The 25251-nt window shown below is 40.9% G+C and overlaps 1 protein-coding gene across 1 annotated transcript in view; it reads left to right on the top strand.

Moving 5' to 3' along the window:
• LOC139753740 (tuberin-like) overlaps positions 1 to 25251 on the top strand; it is a 354102-nt gene that overhangs the window by 131839 nt on the left and 197012 nt on the right. Inside the window, exons 9-11 of the mRNA XM_071670536.1 lie at positions 2583 to 2676; positions 15483 to 15703; positions 20688 to 20919. Coding sequence (XP_071526637.1) covers positions 2583 to 2676; positions 15483 to 15703; positions 20688 to 20919 — 547 coding nt within the window. The remainder of the gene's footprint in view (positions 1 to 2582; positions 2677 to 15482; positions 15704 to 20687; positions 20920 to 25251) is intronic.

Genomic DNA, 25251 nt, shown 5'->3' with positions numbered 1-25251 from the left:
AATGAAAATGGAATATATGTTCATATATATCATCTCTAGGGATAGGGGAGAAAGAATACTTCTCACGCATTACCCACGTGTCATAGGGGTTGACTAAAGGGGATTGGAGCGGGGGGCTAGAAACCCTCCCCTCCTTGTATTTTGATTTTTTAAAAGGGGAAACAGAAGAAGGTGCCATGCGGGGAGTGCTCATCCTTCTCGAAGGCTCAGAGTGGGGTGTCTAAACGTGTGTGGATGTAACCAAGATGAGAAAAAGAAGCGATAGGTAGTATGTTTGAGGAAAGGAACCTGGATGTTTTGGCTCAGAATGAAATTAAGGTTGAGGGTAAAGGGGAAGAGTGGTTTGGGAATGTCTTGGGAGTAAAGCCAGTGGTTGGTCAGAGGACAAGAGCAAAGGAAGGAATAGCACTACTCCTGAAGCAGTAGTTGTGGAAGTATGTGACAGAGTGTAAGAAAGTAAACTCTAGATTGACATGGGTAAAACTGAAAGTGGATGGAGAGAGATGGATCATTATTGGTGCCTATGCAAATGGTCATGAAAAGAAAGATCAAGAGATGCAAGTGTTTTGGGAGCAGCTGAGTGAGTGTGTTAGCACCTTTGATGCACGAGACCAGGTTGTAGTGATGGGTGATTTGAATGCAAAGGTGAATAATGTTGCAGTTGAGTATATAATTCTTGTACATGGGGTCTTCAGTGTTTTAAATGGAGATAGTGAAGAGCTTGTAGATTTGTGTGCTGAAAAAGGACTGGTGATTGGGAATACTTGGTTTGAAAAGAGAGATATACTTAAATATACGTATGTGAGTAGGAGAGATGGCCAGAGAGCGTTAATGGATTATGTGTAGATTGATAGGCGTGTGAAAGAGAGACTTTATGGATGTTAATATGCCAAGAGGGGCATCTAGAGGGATGTCCGATCATTATCTTGTGGAGGCAAAGGTGAAGATATGTAGAGGTTTTCAGAACAGAAGAGAGAATGTTGGGGTGAAGAGAGTGGTGAGAGTAAGTGAGCTTGGAAAGGAGACTTGTGTGAGGAAGTACCAGGGGAGATTGAGTACAAAATGGAAAAAGGTGAGAGCAAATGATGTAAGGGGAGTGGGGGAAGGAATGCGATGTATTTAGGGAAGCATGTGCGAGAGAAGTGTGTGGTATGTAGAAGATGGGAGGTAAGCAGGTGATAAAGGGCAGTGATTGGTGAGATAATGAAGTATAATTGCTAGCAAAATAAAGAGTGCAAGTAATTGGGAGATGTACAGGACAAAGTGGCAAGAGGTCAAGATAAATCAGCAGGTTAAGAAGGAGATGCAGGAGTAGAGAAAGTGGACAAATGACAGTTGGGGTGTGCAAGTATCAGCAAAGAGGAGTCTTGGAGGATGTGTGAATCAGGTGTTTGTTTTGAATATGTGAGAAATACTACAGAAGAATTTGTGCATGTCTCTAATGGATCTGGAGAAAGCATATAATAGGGTTGATTGAGATGCTTTAAGGAAGACTTTGTGAATATATATTGCTCAGGGTTAAAGCTATGGTGAGAAGTCCTTATCAAGAGAGAAAGCTGTGTGTGCAAATGGTTCAGGATGAAAATGGGTCTGTGGCAGTGGTGTATGATGTCACATGGTGTTTGATTTATTTATGGATTGGGTGGTGAGGCAGGCAAATTCAAGGTTCTTGGAGAGAGGGTCAGGTATGCAGTCTGTAGGAGATGAAGGAACCTGGGAAGTGAGCCAAATGTTTGGCAGTGATATGGCATTGGTCGAAGATTAGATTGAGAAACTGCAGATGTTAGTGTCTGAGTTTCAGAGAGAGTGTGAAAGGGGGAAGTTTAGAATAAATGTCAATAAAAGCAAGGTTATTCTTTAGGTTCTGCAGTGCAGAGAGATAGGTTGGTTTGGGTGTGACTTTTAATGGAGAGAACTTAGAAGTGAAGTATTTTAGATACCTGGGAATGGACATGGCAGTGAACTGAACCATGAAAGTAGTGGGTAAAGGGATGAATAATAGCGTTAAGGAATGGGTTGAAAAAGAGTCTCTATGTGGGAGAGAAGAAATGGGTTTGTTTGAATGTATATTAATCCCAGTGATGTTATGTGGATGCAAGGCATGGGTTTTAGATGAGAATGTATGTTGGAGGATGGATGTGTCAGAAATGAAATGTTAAAGCAATGATATTGTAAGAGAGAGGTGTGGTAACAAGACGAGTGAGATAGAAAAAGAAGAGGGTTTGCTGAAATGGCATGAACAAATGAAGAGAATGAATGAGATGTTGATAGAGAGGATATATAGGTCAGAAGTGGAGTAGACAAGGAGAAAGGGGATGCCATATTGGAAATGAAACAATGGAGTGAAAAGGATTTTGTGTGCTCGGGGCCTCGACAAGTGGATGGGTGAAAGATGTGCATGTAATAAGTAAAATTAAAACAGTTTGGTATACATGGGACGATGTGCAGTCAGTTTACTGAATCAGAGCATGTAAAGCAGCTAGGGGAACCATGGAAAGGTCTGTTTTGCAAAATATGGATATAAAATCAGTAATATTTAGAAATTAAGTGAATTAAGCATTTTGATTTTTTATTCCTCACAGGTTTGAGTCGATGACAGGAGGTGGAAGTGTAGGTTCAACATCTCCACCACCTATACCATCTTCTCGAGTGCGACACTCATCAGCCTTCCAAACGGTAGTCATGTCTCATTTTATTGTAGATAAAGTCATTGTAATCATTTTTGGAGACTGATACTTTCTTATTTTAGGTATTATGAGTCCTCTTTCTGTCCATTGCCTTGCCATCTTACACATGAATTCTGTACTGACAGAAAATTAGAAGAAATCTTAAATTTAGAAGCATTTCCCTTGTTTACATGAGAAGTTTAGATGAGAAAGACAGACAAGAGGAGGCTTGATTGGCCAATGACTGGGTTATCTGATAAAAAAAAAAGGAGTTTAAGTTGACAGGAAAATGTTATTCCGCTCAGCAGTTTTTTAAGCTATCACCGACTCCCTGCTGCTGCACATTAGCTGTACCCCATGACCACTATTGTTTATACAGTTTTCTTGCATTTTTCTCAGTATATTTGAATTTATAAAATATTTGTCTAAATGACTTTTGAAGGTATTTATAGTCTTAGCATTCACTCTGTCTGATGGTAACTTATTCCAGTGCTGAACACACCTATAGGGAAAGCTTTTTCCCATGTCCTTACTACATCTTTTAGCTTTGAGTTTTATTCCATTTGTCTTGGTAACAGCATTTTCTTGTATTTCGAAAAGATATTTGTGATTTAATTTATTGTACTTGTTCAGAGTTTTGAACACTTGGATTAAGTCCCCATGAAGTTTGTGTTTTTTAAGGGAGTAGAGACCCAATTATTTTAGCCTCTCTTCGTATGCCAGATTTCTAAGGGATGGAACCAGTTTTATCACATGTCTTTGTACTTGCTCTAATTTTTCCTCCTCTTTTTATACTTTGGAGACCAAAACTGGACTGCATATTCAAGGTGTGGTTTACTAGAGAATTATAAAGTAGGAGAATTGTTTCTGGTGTCTTGTAATCAGTGTTCCCGGCTATGAAACCTAACATTTGGTTGCTTTTTTTACTTGCTGTTTGACACTGCTTAGGGTACTTCTTCATTTACTTTAGTTAAAGAGTTTTTGAATTGTTTGTATTCGTAACATATGTAAGGCATGTGTACGTGTAGGAAGAGAGGAAAGTGATTGGTTCTCAGTGAATGTAGGTTTGCGGCAGGGGTGTGTGATGTCTCCATGGTTGTTTAATTTGTTTATAGATGGGGTTGTTAGGGAGGTGAATGCAAGAGTTTTGGAAAGAGGGGCAAGTATGAAGTCTGTTGGGGATGAGAGAGCTTGGGAAGTGAGTCAGTTGTTGTTCGCTGATGATACAGCGCTGGTGGCTGATTCATGTGAGAAACTGCAGAAGCTGGTGACTGAGTTTGGTAAAGTGTTTGAAAGAAGAAAGTTAAGAGTAAATGTGAATAAGAGCAAGGTTATTAGGTACAGTAGGGTTGAGGGTCAAGTCAATTGGGAGGTGAGTTTGAATGGAGAAAAACTGGAGGAAGTGAAGTGTTTTAGATATCTGGGAGTGGATCTGGCAGCGGATGGAACCATGGAAGCGGAAGTGGATCATAGGGTGGGGGAGGGGGCGAAAATTCTGGGAGCCTTGAAGAATGTGTGGAAGTCGAGAACATTATCTCGGAAAGCAAAAATGGGTATGTTTGAAGGAATAGTGGTTCCAACAATGTTGTATGGTTGCGAGGCGTGGGCTATGGATAGAGTTGTGCGCAGGAGGATGGATGTGCTGGAAATGAGATGTTTGAGGACAATGTGTGGTGTGAGGTGGTTTGATCGAGTAAGTAATGTAAGGGTAAGAGAGATGTGTGGAAATAAAAAGAGCATGGTTGAGAGAGCAGAAGAGGGTGTTTTGAAATGGTTCGGGCACATGGAGAGAATGAGTGAGGAAAGATTGACCAAGAGAATATATGTCGGAGGTGGAGGGAACGAGGAGAAGAGGGAGACCAAATTGGAGGTGGAAAGATGGAGTGAAAAAGATTTTGTGTGATCGGGGCCTGAACATGCAGGAGGGTGAAAGGAGGGCAAGGAATAGAGTGAATTGGAGCGATGTGGTATACCGGGGTTGACGTGCTGTCAGTGGATTGAATCAAGGCATGTGAAGCGTCTGGGGTAAACCATGGAAAGCTGTGTAGGTATGTATATTTGCGTGTGTGGACGTATGTATATACATGTGTATGGGGGTGGGTTGGGCCATTTCTTTTGTCTGTTTCCTTGCACTACCTCGCAAACGCGGGAGACAGCGACAAAGCAAAAAAAAAAAAAAAAAAAAAAAACATATTCTTGTCTCCAAAGTGCATAACTTTACACTTGTCTATATTAAACTTCATTTGCCTTCTGTTTGACCACTCTGCTTGTAAGTTAAGATGTATTTGAATCATTTCGTGGTCCCACTTGTTGACAACTCTACCTCCTAGTTTAGTATCATCAGCAGATTTGGAGATCTTAGATATGAGACTAGCTCTAGGTCATTAATGTATATTATGAAAAGTTATGAAAAGAATTGGGCCTAGGACCAACCCTTGTGGCACACCAGTTGTTATGTCTAGCCAATCTGATGCTTCACTGTTTAATACTACATGTTGCTTTCTTCTGGTAAGCCAGTCTCTGATCCATATACAGAGTTCTTCACCAATTCTGTGTGCCTTTGAGTTTATGTAAATGTCTCTTGTGAGATACTTTATCAAAAGTCTTTTGGAAATTTAAATATACTACATCACATAGGATTTTTTTGTCCCAATTCTTTAAGATAACATTAAAAAATTCCAGCATATTTGTCAGGCAGGATCTTCTATTGAGGAAATTGTGTTAGTTGTCCAATATGATTTCGAGTTCTTCAAGAAACATGACAGTTTTATCTCTTATTATTTTTCCATCGTTTTACCTAACAGTGATATAAGGCTAATTGGGTGGTAGTGATGATTGAAAGTGAGCAAGGAAAATTATTGCATGGAAATGTATAAGCAGAAAGAAAAGCAAGCCACAGAAGGGGAAATTTATGTGAGTGAGAACAAAACAGGAATACCACAATTCTTTGTAAACATAAATAACATAACAAAAATGCCTCTTTAATGGCAAAATAACAATATGTTTATGTAGAAACAAAGATAGTTCCAAAGAGATGAATTGAAGTCCAGTAGGGAAAGCAGCACCATCCTGAAAAAGTAAGTTTGGTTCTGTATACTGAACAAGATTAACTTCTCTTCTCTGTGACCTGTTCCATAAGCATGAAAGATTCTCTTGGATATTGTCTTTGAAAAAAATAGGGTTAGGACCTTCTACCCTGTGATGTTTCTGGTGAGGAAGTGCTGGCTTTCCCTACCCTATGCAATCCACCAAACTATGGTAGTGGTGGTTCACTCATTTTAGGCCTAACTTAATCAGGTAATCAGAGATAACATCATGAACCATCTCACTTTTTGCTGCTCAGCACCTCAGATTATCTTTAATAGCAAGCTAACAAGATGCTTGCAAACAGTCCAACATTTTCCATCCGATGCATCAGTATGCTTTTTCTTTCCTTTTTATGCATATAAATTTTTTAAGAGACAGGTGTACCGGATGTATTCTTTGGTCCTTGTCTGTGATTGGGGTGTGTGAATGTGTGTGGATGTAACCAAAATGAAAAGAAAGGAGAGATAGGTAGTATGTTTGAGAAAAGAAACCTGGATGTTTTGGCTATGAGTGAAACGAAGCTCAAGGGTAAAGGGGAAGAATGGTTTAGGAAAGTCTTGGGAGAAAAGTCTAGGGTTGGTTTGAGGACAAGAGCTAAGGAAGTAGTAGCACTACTTCTGAAGCAGAAGTTGTGGGAGTATGTGATAGAGTGTAAGAAAGTAAATTCTAGATTGATATGGGTAAAGCTGAAAGTGGATGAAGAGAAATGGGTGATTATTGGTGCTTATGCACCAGATCATGAGAAGAAAGATCATGAGAGGCAAGTGTTTTGGGAGTCAGCAGCTTTGGTACATGAGACTGGGCATTAGTGATGGGTGATTTGAATGCAAAAGTGAGTAATGTGGCAGTTAAGGGAATAATTGGTGTACATGGAGTATTCCTTGTTGTGGATGGAAATGGTGAAGAGCTTGTGGGTTTGCGTGCTGAAAAATGACTGGTGATTGGGAATACTTGGTTTAAAATGAGATATACATAAGTATGCTTACATGAGTAGGAGAGATGGTCAAAGGGCATTATAAGATTATCTGTTAATTGATAGGTGTGTAAAAGAGAAACTTTTGGATGTTAAAGTACTGAGAGGGTTAGGTGGTGGGATATCTGATTACTATTGTTTGGAGGCAAAGGTGAAGAATTGTTAAGGTTTCAAAGAAGAAAAGAGAATGTTGAGGAAATAAGAGTGGTGAGTGTAAGTGAGCTTGGAAAGGAGACTTGTGTGAGGAAGTACCAGGAGAAATTGAGAGCAGAATAACTAAAGGTGAGAGCAAATGACATGAGGGAAGTGGGTGAGGAATGGGATGTATTTAGAGAAGCAGTGATGGCATGTGCAGAAGGTGTATGTGGCATGAGAAAGGTGGGAGGTGGACAGATTAGAAAGGGTAGTGAGTGGTAGGATGAAGAAAAGAAAGGCATTTAGATGATACTTATAGGGAAGGAGTGCCAGGAGGTCGAGAGGAAGATGCAAGGGTTGAAAAAGAGGGCAAGTGAGAGTTGGGGTGGGAGAGTATTGTTAAACTTGAAGAAGAATGAAATGATGTTTTGGAATGAGGTAGATAACATGCATAAGACAAGAGAACAAATGGGAACATTGGTGAAGGGGGTAAGGAGGGAAGTGATAACAGTTAATGAAGTGAGGAGATGGTATGAGTATTTTGAAGGTTTTTTAAATGTGTGTGATGATAGAGTGGCAGATGTAGGGTGCTTTGGTTGGGTTAGTTTGTCAAGTGAGAGGGTCAAGGAGAATGGTTTGGTTAAGAGAGAAGAGGTGGTGAAAGTCTTACAGAAGAAGAAATCCGGCAAGGCAGTGGGTTTGGAAGGTGTTTCAGTTGAATTTATTAAGAAGGGGTGAATGTGTTGATGATTGGATGTTAAGGATATTCAGTATATGTTTGGATCATGGTGAAGTGCTTGAGGATTGGCAGAGTGCATGTATAGTGCCATTGTACAAAGCAAAGGGGATAAAGGTGAATGTTTTAGATTACAGAGTTTGTTGAGTATTCCTGGAAAATTGTATGGGAGGGTATTGATTGTGAGGGGTGAAGGCATGTACAGAGCATCAGATTGGAGAGGAGCAGTGTAGTTTCAGAAGTGGTAGAGGATGTGTGGATCAGGTGTTAGCTTTGAAGAATGTGTGCAAGAACTACTGAGAAAATCAGTTAGATTTGTATGTGAAGGCATATGATAGGGTTGATGGAAATGCTTTGTGGAAAGTCTTTATAGTATACTGTGTTGATGGTGTGGGAGGTAAGCTGCTAGAGACACTGAAAAGTTTTTATCAAGGATTTAAGGCATGTGTATGAGCAGGAAGGGAGGAGAATGATTAGTTCCCAGAGAAGGTTGGTCTGTGGCAGGGGTGTGTTATGTCTCCATGGTTGTTTAATTTGTTTATGGATGGAGAGGTCAGGGAGGTAAATGCAAGAGTTTTGGAAAAAGGGGCGAATGTGCAGTCTCTTGGGGATTGGAGGGCCTGGTAAGTACGTCACTTGTTGTTTGCCAGTGATTCAGCACTGGTGGCTGATTCAAGTGAGAAACTGCAGAATTTGGTTACTGAGTTTGGAAAAGTGTGTGAAAGGAGAAAGTTGAGAGTAAATGTTATTACATTCAGCAGGGTTGAGGGACAAGTTTGTTGAATGTAAGTTTGATTAGAGAAGAATTGGAGGAAGTGAAGCATTTTAGATATCTGGGAGTAGTCTTGACAGCAAATGGAACCATGGAAGCAGAGGTGAATCACACGGTTGGGGAGGGGGCAAAGGTTCTAGGAGCGATGAAAAATGTGCGGAAAGAAAGAATGTTATCTTGGAGAGCAAAAATGGGTACATTTGAAGGAATAGTAGTTTCACAATTATTATATGGTTGTGAGTCATGGGCTGTAGATAGGTTGTGCAGATGAGGGTGGATGTGCTGGAAATGAAATGTTTGAGGACAGTATCGGGTGTGAGGTGCTTTGATTGAGTTAGTAATGAGAGGGTAAGAGAGATGTGTGGTAATACAAAGAGTGTGGTTGAGAGAGCAGAAGAGGGTTATTTGAAATGGTATGGACATATGGATAGAATGAGTGAGGAAAGGTTGACAAAGAGGATATATTTGTCAGATGTGGAGGGAACAAAGAGAAGTAGGAGACCAAAATAGAGGTGGAAGGATGGAGTGAAAAAGATTTTGAGCGAACGGGGTCTGAACATACAGAAGTGTGAGAAGTGTGCAAGAATTAGAGTGAATTGGAATAATGTGGTATACTGAGGTCAACCTGCTGTCAGTAGAGTAAACAAGGGCATATGAAACGTCTGTGCTAAACTGTGGCTAGGTCTGTGAAGCCTGTATGTGGATAGGGAGCCGTGGTTTCATTGCATGACAGCAAGAGACTGAGCATGAATGAGTGTGTGTCTGTTTTCATGGCGCTACCCCACTGAAGCAGAGGGTAGCGATGCTGTTTCCTGTGGGGCAGGATGGCACCAGGAATAGATGAAGGCAAAGAAGTATGAATATGTACATGTGTATATATGTATATGTCTGTATAAATAAGTTGATATGTATATGTATATATACATTTTTTATCCCTGGGGATAGAGGAGAAAGAATACTTCCCACACGTTCCTCACGTGTTGTAGAAGGCGACAACAGGGGATGGAAAAGGGGGCTAGAAACCCTCCCCTCCTTGTATTTTCACTTTCTAAAAGGGGAAACAAAAGGAGTCACGCAGGGAATGCTCATCCTCCTCAAAGACTCAGATTGGGGTGTCTAAATGTGTGTGGATGTAACCAAGATGAGAAAAAAGGAGAGAGAGGTAGAATGTTTGAGGAAAGGAACCTGGATGTTCTGGCTCTGAGTGAAATGAAGCTAAAGGGTAAAGGGGAAGAGTGGTTTAGGAATGTCTTGGGGGTAAAGTCAGGGGTTAGTGAGAGGACAAGAGCAAGGGAAGGAGTAGCACCACTTCTGAAACAGGAGTGGTGGGAGTATGTCATAGAGTGTAAGAAAGTAAACTAGATTGATATGGGTAAAACTGAAAGTGGATGGAGAGAGATGGGTCATTATTGATGCAAATGCACCTGGGCATTAGAAGAAAGATCATGAGAGGCAAGTATTTTGGGAGCAGCTGAGTGAGGGTGTTAGTAGCTTTGATGCATGTGACTGGGTGATTTGAATGCAAAGTTGAGTAATGTGGCAATTGAGGGAATACTTGGTGTACATGGGGTGTTCAGTGTTGTAAATGGAAATGATGAAGAGCTTGTAGATTTATGTGCTGAAAAAGGACTGATGATTGGGAATACCTGGTTTAAAAAGAGAGATATACATAAGTGTACGTATGTAAGTAGGAGAGATGGCCAGAGAGCATTATTAGATTACGTGTTAATTGATAGGCGTGTGAAAGAGAGACTTTTGGATGTTAAATGTGAGAGGTGGAACTGGAGGGATGTCTGATCATTATCTTGTGGAGGCGAAGGTGAAGATTTGTTGAGGTTTTCAGAAAAGAAGAGAAAATGTTGGGGTGAAGTGAGTGGTGAGAGTCAGTGAGCTTGGAAAGAAGACTTGTGTGAGGAAGTACCAGGAGAAACTAAGTACAGAATGGAAAAAGGTGAGAACAAAGGACGTAAGGGGAGTGGGGGAGGAATGGGATGTATTTAGGAAGTACTGATGGCTTCCGCAAAAGATGCTTGTGGCATGAGAAGTGTGGGAGGTGGGCAGATTAGAAAGGGCAGTGAGTGGTGGGATGAAGAAGTAAGATTATTAGTGAAAGAGAAGAGAGAGGCATTTGGATGATTTTTCCAGGGAAATAATGGAAATGAGGGGGAGATGTATAAAAGAAAGAGGCAGGAGGTCAAGAGAAAGGTGCAAGAAGTGAAAAAGAGGGCAAATGAGAGTTGGGGTGAGAGTATCATTAAATTTTAGTTGGAATAAAAAAATGTTTTGGAAGGAGGTAAATAAAGTGCGTAAGACAAGGGAACAAATGGGAACATCAGTGAAGGGGGCTAATGGGGAGGTGATAACAAGTAGTGGTGATGTGGGAAGGAGATGGAATGAGTATTTTGAAGGTTTGTTGAATGTGTTTGATGATAGAGTACCAGATATAGGTTGTTTTAGTCGAGGTGGTGTGCAAAGTGAGAGGGTTAGGGAGAATGATTTGGTAAACAGAGGAGAGGTAGTAAAAGCGTTGCGGAAGATGAAAGCCGGCAAGACAGCAGGTTTGGATGGTATTGCAGTGGAATTTATTAAAACACGGGTGACTGTATTGTTGACTGGTTGGTAAGGTTATTTAATGTATGTATGATTCATGGTGAGGTGCCTGAGGATTGGCGGAATGCTTGCATAGTGCCATTGTACAAAGGCAAAGAGGATAAGAGTGATTGCTCAAATTACAGAGGTAAAAGTTTGTTGAGTATTCCTGGTAAATCATATGGGAGGGTATTGATTGAGTATAGAGGGTATAGAGTGAATTGGAGCGATGTGGTATACCAGGGTTGACGTGCTGTCAGTGGATTGAATCAAGGCATGTGAAGTGTCTGGGGTAAACCATGGAAGGCTGTGTAGGTATGTATATTTGCGTGTGTGGACGTATGTATATACATGTGTATGGGGGTGGGTTGGGCCATTTCTTTCGTCTGTTTCCTTGCGCTACCTCGCAAACGCGGGAGACAGCGACAAAGCAAAAAAAAAAAAAAAAAAATTGATTGAGAGGGTGAAGACATGTACAGAGCATCAGATTGGGGAAGAGCAGTGTGGTTTCAGAAGTGGTAGAGGATGTGTGGATCAGGTGTTAGCTTTGAAGAATGTATGTGAAAAATACTTAGAAAAGCAAATGGATTTGTATGTAGCATTTATGGATCTGGAGAAGGCATATGATAGAGTTGATAGAGGTGCTCTGTGGAAGGTATTAAGAATATATGGTGTGGGAGGCAAGTTGTTAGAAGCAGTGAAAAGTTTTTATCGAGGATGTAAGGCATGTGTACGTGTAGGAAGAGAGGAAAGTGATTGGTTCTCAGTGAATGTAGGGTTGCGACAGGGGTGTGTGATGTCTCCATGGTTGTTTAATTTGTTTATGGATGAGGTTGTTAGGGAGGTGAATGCAAGAGTTTTGGAAAGAGGGGCAAATATGCAGCCTGTTATGGATGAGAGAGCTTGGGAAGTGAGTCAGTTGTTGTTCGCTGATGATACAGCGCTGGTGGCTGATTCATGTGAGAAACTGCAGAAGCTGGTGACTGAGTTTGGTAAAGTGTGTGAAAGAAGAAAGTTAAGAGTAAATGTGAAACTCAGAGTATATTGATTTATTTTAGTAAAGTAGTATTGCAGCAACAAATGAGTAGTTATTTTGATGGGTGAAAGGATTTAATGTTTTACAAAACTGAATTTAAAAAACAATTAGAATGTATACAACAATAAAGAACTCACCTTATGGTTACAATAAGTTTTTCTTCTGGAGAAATAGAATCCCTGAAAGTGGTGTTTGCTCTAGCAATGTCTTCTCGGACTAGTTCCAGCAGATCGTCAAACGATGTCATCGACATTCTGAAGTAATTGAAGAACTTTTCTTCATGGTTTCTTAGTTTGGGGTACAATGTTACATACATCCCATGGGACAGCCTGTCCTCTATAACAGGGTGAATTCAGTGCTGTCTTCTTCTCTTTCTGCGACGTTCTTGTCGCCAATGCAAGAGCCAGAGACATTCTGCCTCCTCTACGTCCATGTTGATACTATACAGTGGCAGGACTCCTGCCCAGCTGATCAGTGTCGCGGCTCCCGCCTGGTGAAACTGCCTCCTCCGTTCACATTAGCGGTTGGAACCGCCGCGGATCCGCCGCGGGTCAAACCGCTAGTGTGAATGAGGCTTAAGAGCAAGGTTATTAGGTACAGTAGGGTTGAGGGTCAAGCCAATTGGGAGGTAAGTTTGAATGGAGAAAAACTGGAGGAAGTAAAGTGTTTTAGATATCTGGGAGTGGATCTGGCAGCGGATGGAACCATGGAAGCGGAAGTGAATCATAGGGTGGGGGAGGGGGGCGAAAATCCTGGGAGCCTTGAAGAATGTGTGGAAGTCGAGAACATTATCTCGGAAAGCAAAAATGGGTATGTTTGAAGGAATAGTGGTTCCAACAATGTTGTATGGCTGCGAGGCGTGGGCTATGGATAGAGTTGTGCGTAGGAGGGTGGATGTGCTGGAAATGAGATGCTTGAGGACAATATGTGGTGTGAGGTGGTTTGATCGAGTAAGTAATGTAAGGGTAAGAGAGATGTTTGGAAATAAAAAGAGTGTGGTTGAGAGAGCAGAAGAGGGTGTTTTGAAATGGTTTTGTCACATGGAGAGAATGAGTGAGGAAAGATTGACCATGAGGATATATGTGTCAGAGGTGGAGGTAACGAGAAGTGGGAGACCAAATTGGAGATGGAAAGATGGAGTGAAAAAGATTTTGAGTGATCGGGGCCTGAACATGCAGGAGGGTGAAAGGCGTGCAAGGAATAGAGTGAATTGGAACGATGTGGTATACTGGGGTTGACGTGCTGTCAGTGGATTGAACCAGGGCATGTGAAGCATCTGGGGTAAACCATGGAAAGTTGTGTGGGGCCTGGATGTGGAAAGGGAGCTGTGGTTTCGGTGCATTATTACATGACTGCTAGAGACTGAGTGTGAATGAACAGGGCCTTTGTTGTCTTTTCCTAGCGCTACCTCGCACACATGAGGGGGGGAGAGGGTTGTTATTCCATGTGTGGTGAGGTTGCGATGGGAATAGATAAAGGCAGACAGTATGTATTATGTACATGTGTATATATGTATATGTCTGTGTGTATATATTTGTGTACGTTGAGATGTATAGGTTTGTATATTTGCGTGTGTGGACGTGTATGTATATACATTTGTATGTGGGTGGGTTAGGCCACTCTTTCATTTGTTTCCTTGCGCTACCTTGCTAACCAAATTGTCCTGTGTTTGGTATGGTGTTAGATTTCCACCTCAGTTATGTGATTTATCTTCTTCTGTCAAGTGTTGTTCTTCTTTGTCAGCTGACATAAAAAAGCAGTGTTAATGAAAGGGGAACTCTGTTCTTATGTGATAATAAACTAGATTTCTCTGGCACCAGAACAGAGGGAGACAAATGAATTCTAGTTGGTAAGTTTGATTTAATGCTGCAGTCTGCCTGCATAATTATGTCCCAAAGGTTGAATCTCTGACCTACTTAATTTGACATAAAGATATTCTTTGTATTAGTTTTACTTTCTTCATTTGTTGGGTGTTCTTTCAAGTGAGTTTATGCTTGAAGCTTCAGAGAATATATCTCTTCAGTCTCGATTCCTCTCCCCATCAAAGCAGTTTCTTACTGTATCACTTACTTTCCTCTCAGCTCCAGTAATTTGTATATATCTCACTCAGATGTCTTAGATTCCATTTCACTAAGTTGCTAAATGAACTTCTACTGTATATCTTCACATAACCCCTTTTTCTGTTTTGAGTCATATATTCTCCTGGTACAATTGAGATTTGATTATTATGATTTATTATACTTTGTTGCTGTCTCCTGCGTTAGCGAGATAGTGCAAGGAAACAGACGAAAGAATGGCCCAACCCACCCACATACACATGTATATACATTAACACCCACACAGGCACATGTACATTACCTGTACATTTCAGCGTATACATACCTACACATATGCAGACATACACATATATACGCATGTACATATTCATACTTGCTGCCTTCATCCATTCCTTTCGCCACCCTACCACACATGAAATGGCACCCCCCTCCCCCCGTGCGTGCGTGAGGTAGCAGTAGGAACAGAAGACAAAGGCCACATTCGTTCACACTCAGTCTCTAGCTGACATGTGTAATGCACCAAAACCACAGCTCCCTTTCCACATCTAGGCCCCGTTCACACTCAGTCTCTAGCTGACATGTGTAATGCACCAAAACCACAGCTCCCTTTCCACATCTAGGCCCCGTTCACACTCAGTCTCTAGCTGACATGTGTAATGCACCAAAACCACAGCTCCCTTTCCACATCTAGGCCCCACAAAAGTTTCCATGGTTTATCCCAGATTCTCCACATGCCCTGGTTCAATCCATTGACAGCACGTTGACCCCGGTATATCACATCATTCCAATTCACTCTATTCCATGCACGCCTTTCCCCCTCCTCTATGTTCAGGCCCAGATCGCTCAAAATCTTTTTCACTCCATCATTCCACCAATTGAGATTTAAATATGTCTTATTTATCACTCAAATCTATAACCATCTCATGTAGGCTTTTCTTTTAACTTTGGTACTGGAACTGCAGTATCTTGATACTGCAATGCCTTCATCATTTCCAGTATCTAGTATCTCACCCATCTTCATAGTATTGTAGACAAGATCATTTACAAGAACATGATGCAGTTAATGGAACGTTAAACTCCTTTGTGACTCATTCTAGATGTATTATTGAATTTTTTTTCCATTTTTATTTTTCTGTTAAATATACCCCCTCCTGGTAGAATTCCTTCATTGCTTACATTAGGTTTCCCTAACATCTAGTATTATCCACAAAGTTTAGAGCCCATTATATTAGAGACACTGAAAATGGAGAGATGAACAGAAAAAATTTATGAATGAAGTAATCAGAATTGTATATGTTAAGTTCTGTGAAGGTATATCCAAGAGCAGAGGAAAAATGCCCATAAAAGGCATACAAAGAATTATTGAATGATAAAATAATGAGCTGAAAACAGTCCTTATATGACTGATTGTATATTAACATCTTTTTACAGAAAAGTGTAGGAAGTAACAGCAGCATCTCGACAAGTGGTACTACAGGCACCTCAAATACCGAGGGAGAAGCTGATGACAGCTCCTTGCAACCCATGCGAAGAGATAGAGTGCATACTATCTCTGACATGAATCCTGCTTCCAGAAAACTGCATACAAGATCTGCAACTGCATCAAAGAAAATCAACCCTAGTAAAGAGGCAAAAGGTGGTATTTCTCCAAGGTAGGCATAATGGTCTGTTAGTCTTCATGTTATGTGAGACATTACATGTGACATGGATGAGCTTCAGATGTTCTGTCTCCGAAAATGCACTCCAAAATTTTTAATATGTAAATAGCCATAACATCATCAAATATTCATCAGTTTTGGTAACTAGGTCTCAGTTTAAAGGTATTTTATCTTAAATTATAGGCGTGATTAAAGAGGAAAATATGAATTGGCTAGATATGCACAAATACAGGTAGAATATCTATCATTTGAAAATGTCAGTCAGAATGAGAGAGCATACTAGGATATGTTTAAATTGTTTGGACACATATGGACTGAGGGAAGTGAAGGGAAAAGTAGGGAGAAGAAGACTGACATGGGGATGGAAGTTTGGAGTGAAAGGGGCTTCGATTTGCCTGGGCCTAAACATTCAGGAGGATGAGAGAAATGTGTGGGATAGAGGAAAGTGGAATATGGGGATGGGGAGCTCGGATTTTGGTGCATTATACATGACAACTACAGAGTGGATGTGAGCAGATGAGGCCATTGTTTTGCCTGTTCCACATTCTACCTTGCTAAAGGAGGAAATGTTGAATAAGTTTGGAAAAAATAATGATTTGCAGGTGGGTAATACTTATGTAAATGCAAAATTATGATCTCAAGACTCTCTTCCCTTCTCTAACCCATTTTGTTCTTCACTAATGAGGGGTTCACTAACCTTTTTGATACAGTTAGGCACTATCGTATTTTGATACAGTTAGGCACTATCATACTGTATACTTCACCAGCATGTTTAGAGGGCTTATTCCTATAATTCTTACAGTCACTCTTTACTCCCCTTTCCTTTGATAAGTGGAAAAATTGCTGTCTTCATCCAGTCATCAAGCACACACTCCTTTTACCTTGCTTCTTTACACACTTTGTAACCCAGTTCAGCAGCATCTCACCTCCTTTCTCTACATTTTTACTCGTCATCTTTTCCCCAAGCTTTTCCATTCTTCAGAAGTAGTAATGCTCTTCATTCTTCCTCCTTTGTTATCACCTCTATTATTTTTTTTATTTTTTTATTTATTTTGCTTTGTTGCTGTCTCCCGCATTAGCGAGGTAGCGCAAGGAAACAGACGAAAGAATGGCCCAACCCACCCACATACACATGTATATACATGCACGTCCACACACACAAATATACATACCTATACATCTCAACGTATACATATATATATACACACACAGACATATACATATGTACACATGTACATAATTCATACTGTCTGCCTTTATTCATTCCCATCGCCACCTCGCCACACATGAAATATCAACCCCCTCCCCCGTCATGTGTGCGAGGTAGCGCTAGGAAAAGACAACAAAGGCCCCATTCGTTCACACTCAGTCTCTAGCTGTCATATAATAAGGCACCGAAACCACAGCTCCCTTTCCACATCCAGGCCCCACAGAACTTTCCATGGTTTACCCCAGACGCTTCACATGCCCCGGTTCAATACATTAACAGCACGTCGACCCCGGTATACCTCATCGTTCCAGTTCACTCTATTCCTTGCACGCCTTTCACCCTCTTGCATGTTCAGGCCCCGATCACTCAAAATCTTTTTCACTCCATCTTTCCATCTCCAATTTGGTCTCCCACTTCTCCTCGTTCCCTCCACCTCTGACACATATATCCTCTTGGTCAATCTTTCCTCACTCATTCTCTCCATGTGACCAAACCATTTCAAAACACCCTCTTCTGCTCTCTCAACCACACTCTTTTTATTACCACACATCTCTCTTACCCTATTATTACTTACTCGATCAAACCACATCACACCACATATTGTCCTCAAACATCTCATTTCCAGCACATCCACCCTCCTGCGCACAACTCTACCCATAGCCCACGCCTCACGACCATACAACATTGTTGGAACCACTATTCCTTCAAACATAGCCATTTTTGCTTTCCGAGATAATGTTCTCGACTTCCAAACATTCTTCAAGGCTCCCAGAATTTTCGCCCCCTCCCCCACCCTATGATTTACTTCTGCTTCCATGGTTCCATCCGCTGCCAAATCCACTCCCAGATATCTAAAACACTTCACTTCCTCCAGTTTTTCTCCATTCAAACTTACCTCCCAGTTGACTTGACCCTCAACCCTACTGTACCTAATAACTTTACTCTTATGCATATTTACTCTTAACTTTCGTCTTTCACACACTTTACCAAACTCAGTCACCAGCTTCTGCAGTTTCTCACATGAATCAGCCACCAGTGCTGTATCATCAGCGAACAACAACTGACTCACTTCCCAAGCTCTCTTATCCATAACAGACTGCATACTTGCCCTTCTTTCCAAAACTCTTGCATTCACATCCCTAACAACCCCATCCATAAACAAATTAAACAACCATGGAGACATCACACACCCCCTGCCGCAAACCTACATTCACTGAGAACCAGTCACTTTCCTCTCTTCTCACACGTACACATGCCTTACATCCTCGATAGAAACTTTTCAATGCTTCTAACAACTTGCCTCCCGCACCATATATCCTTAATACCTTCCACAGAGCATCTCTATCAACTCTATCATATGCCTCCTCCAGATCCATAAATGCTACATACAAATCCATTTGCTTTTCTAAGTATTTCTCACATACATTCTTCAAAGCAAACACCTGATCCACACATCCTCAACACTTCTGAAACCACACTGCTCTTCCCCAATCTGATGCTCTGTACATGCCTTCACCCTCTCAATCAATACCCTCCCATATGATATACCAGGAATACTCAACAAACTTACACCTCTGTAATTTGAGCACTCACTCTTATCCCCTTTGCCTTTGTACAATGGCACTATGCAAGCATTCCGTCAATCCTCAGGCACCTCAGATTAAATAACCTTACCAACCAGTCAACAATACAGTCACCCCCTTTTTTAATGAATTCCACTGCAATACCATCCAAACCCACAGCCTTGCCAGCTTTCATCTTCCGCAGAGCTTTTACTACCTCTTCTCTGTTTACCAAATCATTTTCCCTAACCCTCTCACTTTGCACACCACCTCGACCAAAACACCCTATATCTGCCACTCTATCATCAAACACATTCAACAAAACTTCAAAATACTCACTCCATCTCCTTCTCACATCACCACTACTTGTTATCACCTCCCCATTAGCCCCCTTCACTGAAGTTCCCATTTGTTCCCTTGTCTTATGCACTTTATATACCTCCTTCCAAAACATCTTTTTATCCTACCTAAAATTTAATGGTACTCTCACCCCAACTCTCATTTACCCTCTTTTTCACCTCTTGCACCTTTCTCTTGACCTCCTGCCTCTTTCTTTTATACATCTACCACTCATTTGCATTATTTCACTGCAAAAATTGTCCAAATGCCTCTCTCTTCTCTTTCACTAATAATCTTACTTCTTCATCCCACCACTCACTACCCTTTCTAATCTGCCCACCTCCCACCCTTCTCTTGCCACAAGCATCTTTTGCGCAAGCCATCACTGCTTCCCTAAATACATCCCATTCCTCCCCCACTCCCCTTACGTCCTTTGTTCTCACCTTTTTCCATTCTGTATTCAGTCTCTCCTGGTACTTCCTCACACGTCTCCTTCCCAAGCTCACTTACTCTCACCACTCTCTTCACCCCAACATTCTCTCTTCTTTTCTGAAAACCTCTACAAATTTTCACCTTTTCTTCCACAAGATAATGATCAGACATCCCTCCAGTTGCACCTCTCAGCACATTAACATCCAAAAGTGTCTCTTTCACATGCCTATCAATTAACACATATTCCAATAATGCTCTCTGGCCATCTCTCCTACTTACAGATGTATACTTATGTATATCTCTATTTTTAAGTCATGTATTCCCAATCACCAGTCCTCTTTCAGCACATAAATCTACACGCTCTTCACCATTTCCATTTACAACACTGAACTTCCCATGTATACCAATTATTCCCTCAACTGCCTCATTACTCACCTTTGCATTCAAATCACCCATCACTATAACCCAGTCTCATGCATCAAAACCACTAACACACTCATTCAGCTGCTCCCAAAACACTTGCCTCTCATGATCTTTCTTCTCATGCCCAGGTGCATATGCACCAATAGTCACCCATCTCTCTCCATCAACTTTCAGTTTTACCCATATCAGTCTTGAGTTTACTTTCTTACACTCTATCACATACTCCCACCACCCTTGTTTCAGGAATAGTGCTACTCCTTCCCTTGCTCATGTCCTCTCACTAACCCCTGACTTTACTCCCAAGACATCCCCAAACCACTCTTCCCCTTTACCCCTGAGCTTCGTTTCACTCAGAGCCAAAACATCCAGGTTCCTTTCCTCAAACATACTACCTATCTCTCCTTTTTTTCTCATCTTGGTTACATCCACACACATTTAGACACCCCAATCTGAGTATTCATTCAGTAACGTTGTATGTTTCTTTTGACAACCTACACTTACTGTGCCACACACCTCTACCGCAGCCACAGATTGTGCTCACTTACATCACCCTAGCCTTATCTTGTACTGTTTCACAGGATTGTCCAAGCCTCATTTAATGTCTGTTGAAAGATGCGTTTTATGATTTCTTCTCTCAGCTTCATTTTACTGGCCCTTCTAATCTTGCTCTTCACATACCCCTTGCAAAAGGAAAAGAAAAATGTTTCATATGATGTTTGTTCTTGGCATTTATTGATTCACTAATTGGTACAAGAGCACATAGTTTCCCTGCCAACTGAGATTCTGGTATGGTTATTTCATTTAGAGCTTATAAAAAGATATTGAATTCTTTGGACCACCGCCGATACTTTTCTTTTCTGAGGCTATTTCATTTGTGCTGTGTATATGTGCCTTTATTGTTGAAATGATTAAGGGCAAATTAAACTGTTAAGTAGTTTTTGGTACCTCTAACTTAAAACTGATACCTGTGACTTTGGCAGTTCAAAACTTTAACCTTTTTTTCAATTTGCAGCTTTGTATTCCTTCAACTTTACTATCATGGAGCTCTTGGAGCAGGCCCAGAGCGTCCAATCCCACTCTCAACCAGTCAGCCAGAAATCCAGCGTGCGATGAGAATCTTGGACCTTATTCGACCCCAAGAGACACACAAAATAGGGGTTTTGTACGTGGGCCGAGGGCAGACTACAGAACAGGAAATCTTAAGGAATTCATTTGGTTCATTAAGATATATGCTTTTCCTCCAGGTAATTTATGAATTCTCATGGATAATCTTTCTGTTATTAAGTATAGGTAGAGTATCTTGCAACCAAAAATCTATTTAATGAAATAATGCATTTAACAAAAGGTTCCTTCTGCTATGTTCATCAACTACTGAAGTCACTGGGAAAAGCCTGTCTTCAAAGAGTCTTGTTCAGAACCTTCAAATCAAAAAAATGAACATATAAGAATTCAGTAAAAGTTTAGGATACTGTAGCTGAAAGAGATAGAATCCTAAGTTAGTTCATGGTCGTCCTCTGTGCATAACATTCAAATTATACTCAGTGAATGATTCAGTAGATTTTATTTCTCATATACGTTTTAGTGTTTTATTGGTTTTTACTTAAGGCACCAACTTATAATAATTCACATATTCAGAAAAATAATAGGTATATTCAGAAAAATGATAGGTGTACAAATGGAAGTGTAACATAGAACATAAATACTTAGGACCCCAGATGTTACCATTCACTTCAGTTAAATAGTTCAGCTTGTTCATAGTGAATGATGTGGTAGATAATGTTCTTCACATAAGTTTTCTTCATGTCACTCATCAGAAGGTTATTGCTTACTGTATAGAGTAATGATAAGGTACTTATTCAGGAAAATTTAGCAGGAAATAATGAGTTTGAATTATTTCTTAGCTCACATTGTTGTCAGTTGAAAACATTCAGGCTGAATTTTATTTTTTTTTGTATATTTCTAAAGCTATTGTCTTCAGGAGGTTTTACATGAATGCATGAATTAATGATTATCTACATATTCAGTAACATTTAGGAAATTGCTGAGAATTGTAATTAATATCTATGTGACACTTAACTTTCATTCAAAACACACATTACACATGGTCATTGTTACGGTAAATTTTTCATATGTTTTCATCACGTTTCTTTCTAGTCATTCTTACTTGATTCATGAACTAATTATGATTATGATTATAATGGAAGCAGAAGTGAATCATAGGGTGGGGGAGGGGGTGAAAGTTCTGGGAGCGTTGAAGAATGTGTGGAAGTCAAGAACGTTATCTTGGAAAGCAAAAATGGGTATGTTTGAAGGAATAGTGGTTCCAACAATGATATATGGTTGCCAGGCATGGGCTATAGATAGAGTTGTGCAGAGGAAGGTGGATGTACTGGAAATGAGATGTTTGAGGACAGTATGTGGTGTGAGGTGGCTTGATCGAGTAAGTAATGAAAGGGTAAGAGAGATGTGTGGTAAAAAAAAGAGTGTGGTTGAGAGAGCAGAAGAGTGTGTTTTGAAATGGTTTGGTCACTTGGAGAGAATGAGTGAGGAAAGATTGACGAAGAGGTTATATGTGTCAGAGGTGGAGGGAATGAGAAGTGGGAGACCAAATTGTAGGTGGAAAGATGGAGTGAAAAAGATTTTGTGTGATCGGGGCCTGAACATGCAGGAGGGTGAAAGGCGTGCAAGGAATAGAGTGAACTAGAACAATGTGGTATACCAGGGTCAACGTGCTGTCAATGGATTGACCCAGGGCATGTGAAGCATTTGGGGTAAACCATGGAAAGTTCTGTGGGGCCTGGATGTGGAAAGGGAGCTTTGGTTTCGGTGCATTATACATGACAGCTAGAGACTGAGTGTGAATGAATGTGGCCTTTGTTGTCTTTTCCTAGCACTACCTCGCGCACATGAGGGGGGAGGGGGTTGGTATTTCATTATGTGGCGGGGTTGCGATGGAAATGAATAAGGGCAGACAGTATGGATTATGTACTTGTGTATATATGTATATGTCCGTGTGTGTATATATATGTATACGTATAGATGTATAGGTATATGTATGTATATACATGTGTATGTGGGTGGGTTGGGTCGTTCTTTCATTCTTTCATCTCTTTCCTTGCGCTACCTCGCTAAAGCGGGAGACAGCGACAAAGTTTAATAAATAAATGAATAAATATGATTATAATTCACATTAGAAAAATAATGGTAAGAATTTGTGTACAAATGAAAATATTATTTCTCCCCTATCCCTGGAGATAGGGGAGAAAGAATACTTCCCATGCATTCCTCACGTGCAGTAGAAGGGGACAGGAGCGGGGGGCCAGAAACCCTCCCCTCCTTGTATTTTAACTTTCTAAAAGGGGAAACAGAAGAAGGAGTCACGCGGGGAGTGCTCATCCTCTTCGAAGGCTCAGATTGGGGTGTGTAAATGTGTGTGGATGTAACCAAGATGAGAAAAAAGGAGAGATAGGTAGTATGTTTGAGGAAAGGAACCTGGATGTTTTGGCTCTGAGTGAAACGAAGCTGAAGGGTAAAGGGGAAAAGTGGTTTGGGAATGTCTTAGGAGTAAAGTCAGGGGTTAGTGAGAGGACAGGAGCAAGGGAAGGAGTAGCACTACTCCTGAAACAGGAGTTGTGGGAGTATGTGATAGAGTGTAAAAGTAAACTCTAGATTGATATGGGTAAAACTGAAAGTTGATGGAGAGAGATGGGTGATATTGGTGCATATGCACCTGGGCATGAGAAGAAAGATCATGAGAGGCAAGTGTTTTGGGAGCAGCTGAATGAGTGTGTTAGTGGTTTTGATGGACGAGACTGGGTTATAGTGATGGATGATTTGAATGCAAAGGTGAGCAATGTGGCAGTTGAGGGAATAATTGGTATACATGGGGTGTTCAGTGCTGTAAATGGAAATGGTGAAGAGCTTGTAGATTTATGTGCTGAAAAAGGACTGGTGATTGGGAATACCTGGTTTAACAAGCGAGATATCCATAAGTATACATATGTAAGTAGGAGAGATGGCCAGAGAGCGTTATTGGGTTATGTGTTAATTGATAGGCGCATGAAAGAGAGACTTTTGGATGTTAATGTGCTGAGAGGTGCGACTGGAGGGATGTCTGATCATTGTCTTGTGGAGGCTAAGGAGAAGATTTGTAGAGGTTTTCAGAAAAGAAGAGAGAATGTTGGGGTGAAGAGAGTGGTGAGAGTAAGTGAGCTTGGGAAGGAGACTTGTGTGAGGAAGTACCAGGAGAGACTGAGTACAGAATGGAACAAGGTGAGAACAAAGGAGGTAAGGGGAGTGGGGGAGGAATAGGATGTATTTAGGGAAGCGGTGATGGCTTGCGCAAAAGATGCTTGTGGCATGAGAAGCGTGGGAGGTGGGTTGATTAGAAAGGGTAGTGAGTGGTGGGATGAAGAAGTAAGATTATTAGTGAAAGAGAAGAGAGAGGTATTTGGACGATTTTTGCAGGGAAAAAATGCAAATGAGTGGTAGATGTATAAAAGAAAGAGGCAGGAGGTCAAGAGAAAGGTGCAAGAGGTGAAAAAGAGGGTAAATGAGAGTTGGGGTGAGAGAGTATCATTAAATTTTAGGGAGAATAAAAAGATGTTTTGGAATGAGGTAAATAAAGTGCATAAGACAAGGGAGCAAATTGGAACTTCAGTGAAGGGGGCAAATGGGGAGGTGATAACAAGTAGTGGTGATGTGAGAAGGAGATGGAGGGAGTATTTTGAAGGTTTGTTGAATGTGTTTGATGATAGAGTGGCAGATATAGGGTGTTTTGGTCGAGGTGGTGTGCAAAGTGAGAGGGTTAGGGAAAATGATTTGGTAAACAGGGAAGAGGTAGTAAAAACTTTGCATAAGATGAAAGCCGGCAAGGCAGCAGGTTTGGATGGTATTGCAATGGAATTTATTGAAAAAGGGGGCGACTGTATTGTTGACTGGTTGGTAAGGTTATTTAATGTATGTATGATTCATGGTGAGGTGCCTGAGGATTGACGGAATGCTTGCATAGTGCCATTGTACAAAGGCAAAGGGGATAAGAGTGAGTGCTCAAATTACAGAGGTATAAGTTTGTTGAGTATTCCTGTTAAATTATATGGGAGGGTATTGATTGAGAGGGTGAAGGCATGTACAGAGCATCAGACTGGGGAAGAGCAGTGTGGTTTCAGAAGTGGTAGAGGATATGTGGATCAGGTGTTTGCTTTGAAGAATGTATGTGAGAAATACTTAGAAAAGCAAATGGATTTGTATGTGGCAATTATGGATCTGGAGAAGGCTTATGATAGAGTTGATAGAGATGCTCTGTGGAAGGTTTTAAGAATATATGGTGTGGGAGGCAAGTTGTTAGAAGCAGTGAAAAGTTTTTATTAAGGATGTAAGTCATGTGTACGTGTAGGAAGAGAGGAAAGTGATTGGTTCTCAGTGAATGTAGGTTTGCGGCAGGGGTGTGTGATGTCTCCATGGTTGTTTAATTTGTTTATGGATGGGGTTGTTAGGGAGGTGAATGGAAGAGTTTTGGAAAGAGGGGCAAGTATGCAGTCTGTTGTGGATAAGAGAGCTTGGGAAGTGAGTCAGTT

Source organism: Panulirus ornatus, chromosome 15 (assembly GCF_036320965.1).
Source record: "Panulirus ornatus isolate Po-2019 chromosome 15, ASM3632096v1, whole genome shotgun sequence".
In the NCBI taxonomy this organism is placed as follows: Eukaryota; Metazoa; Arthropoda; class Malacostraca; order Decapoda; family Palinuridae; genus Panulirus; species Panulirus ornatus.
The sequence above is the reverse complement of the archived record's forward strand: the minus strand, read 5'-3'. Positions and strand labels throughout refer to the sequence as shown.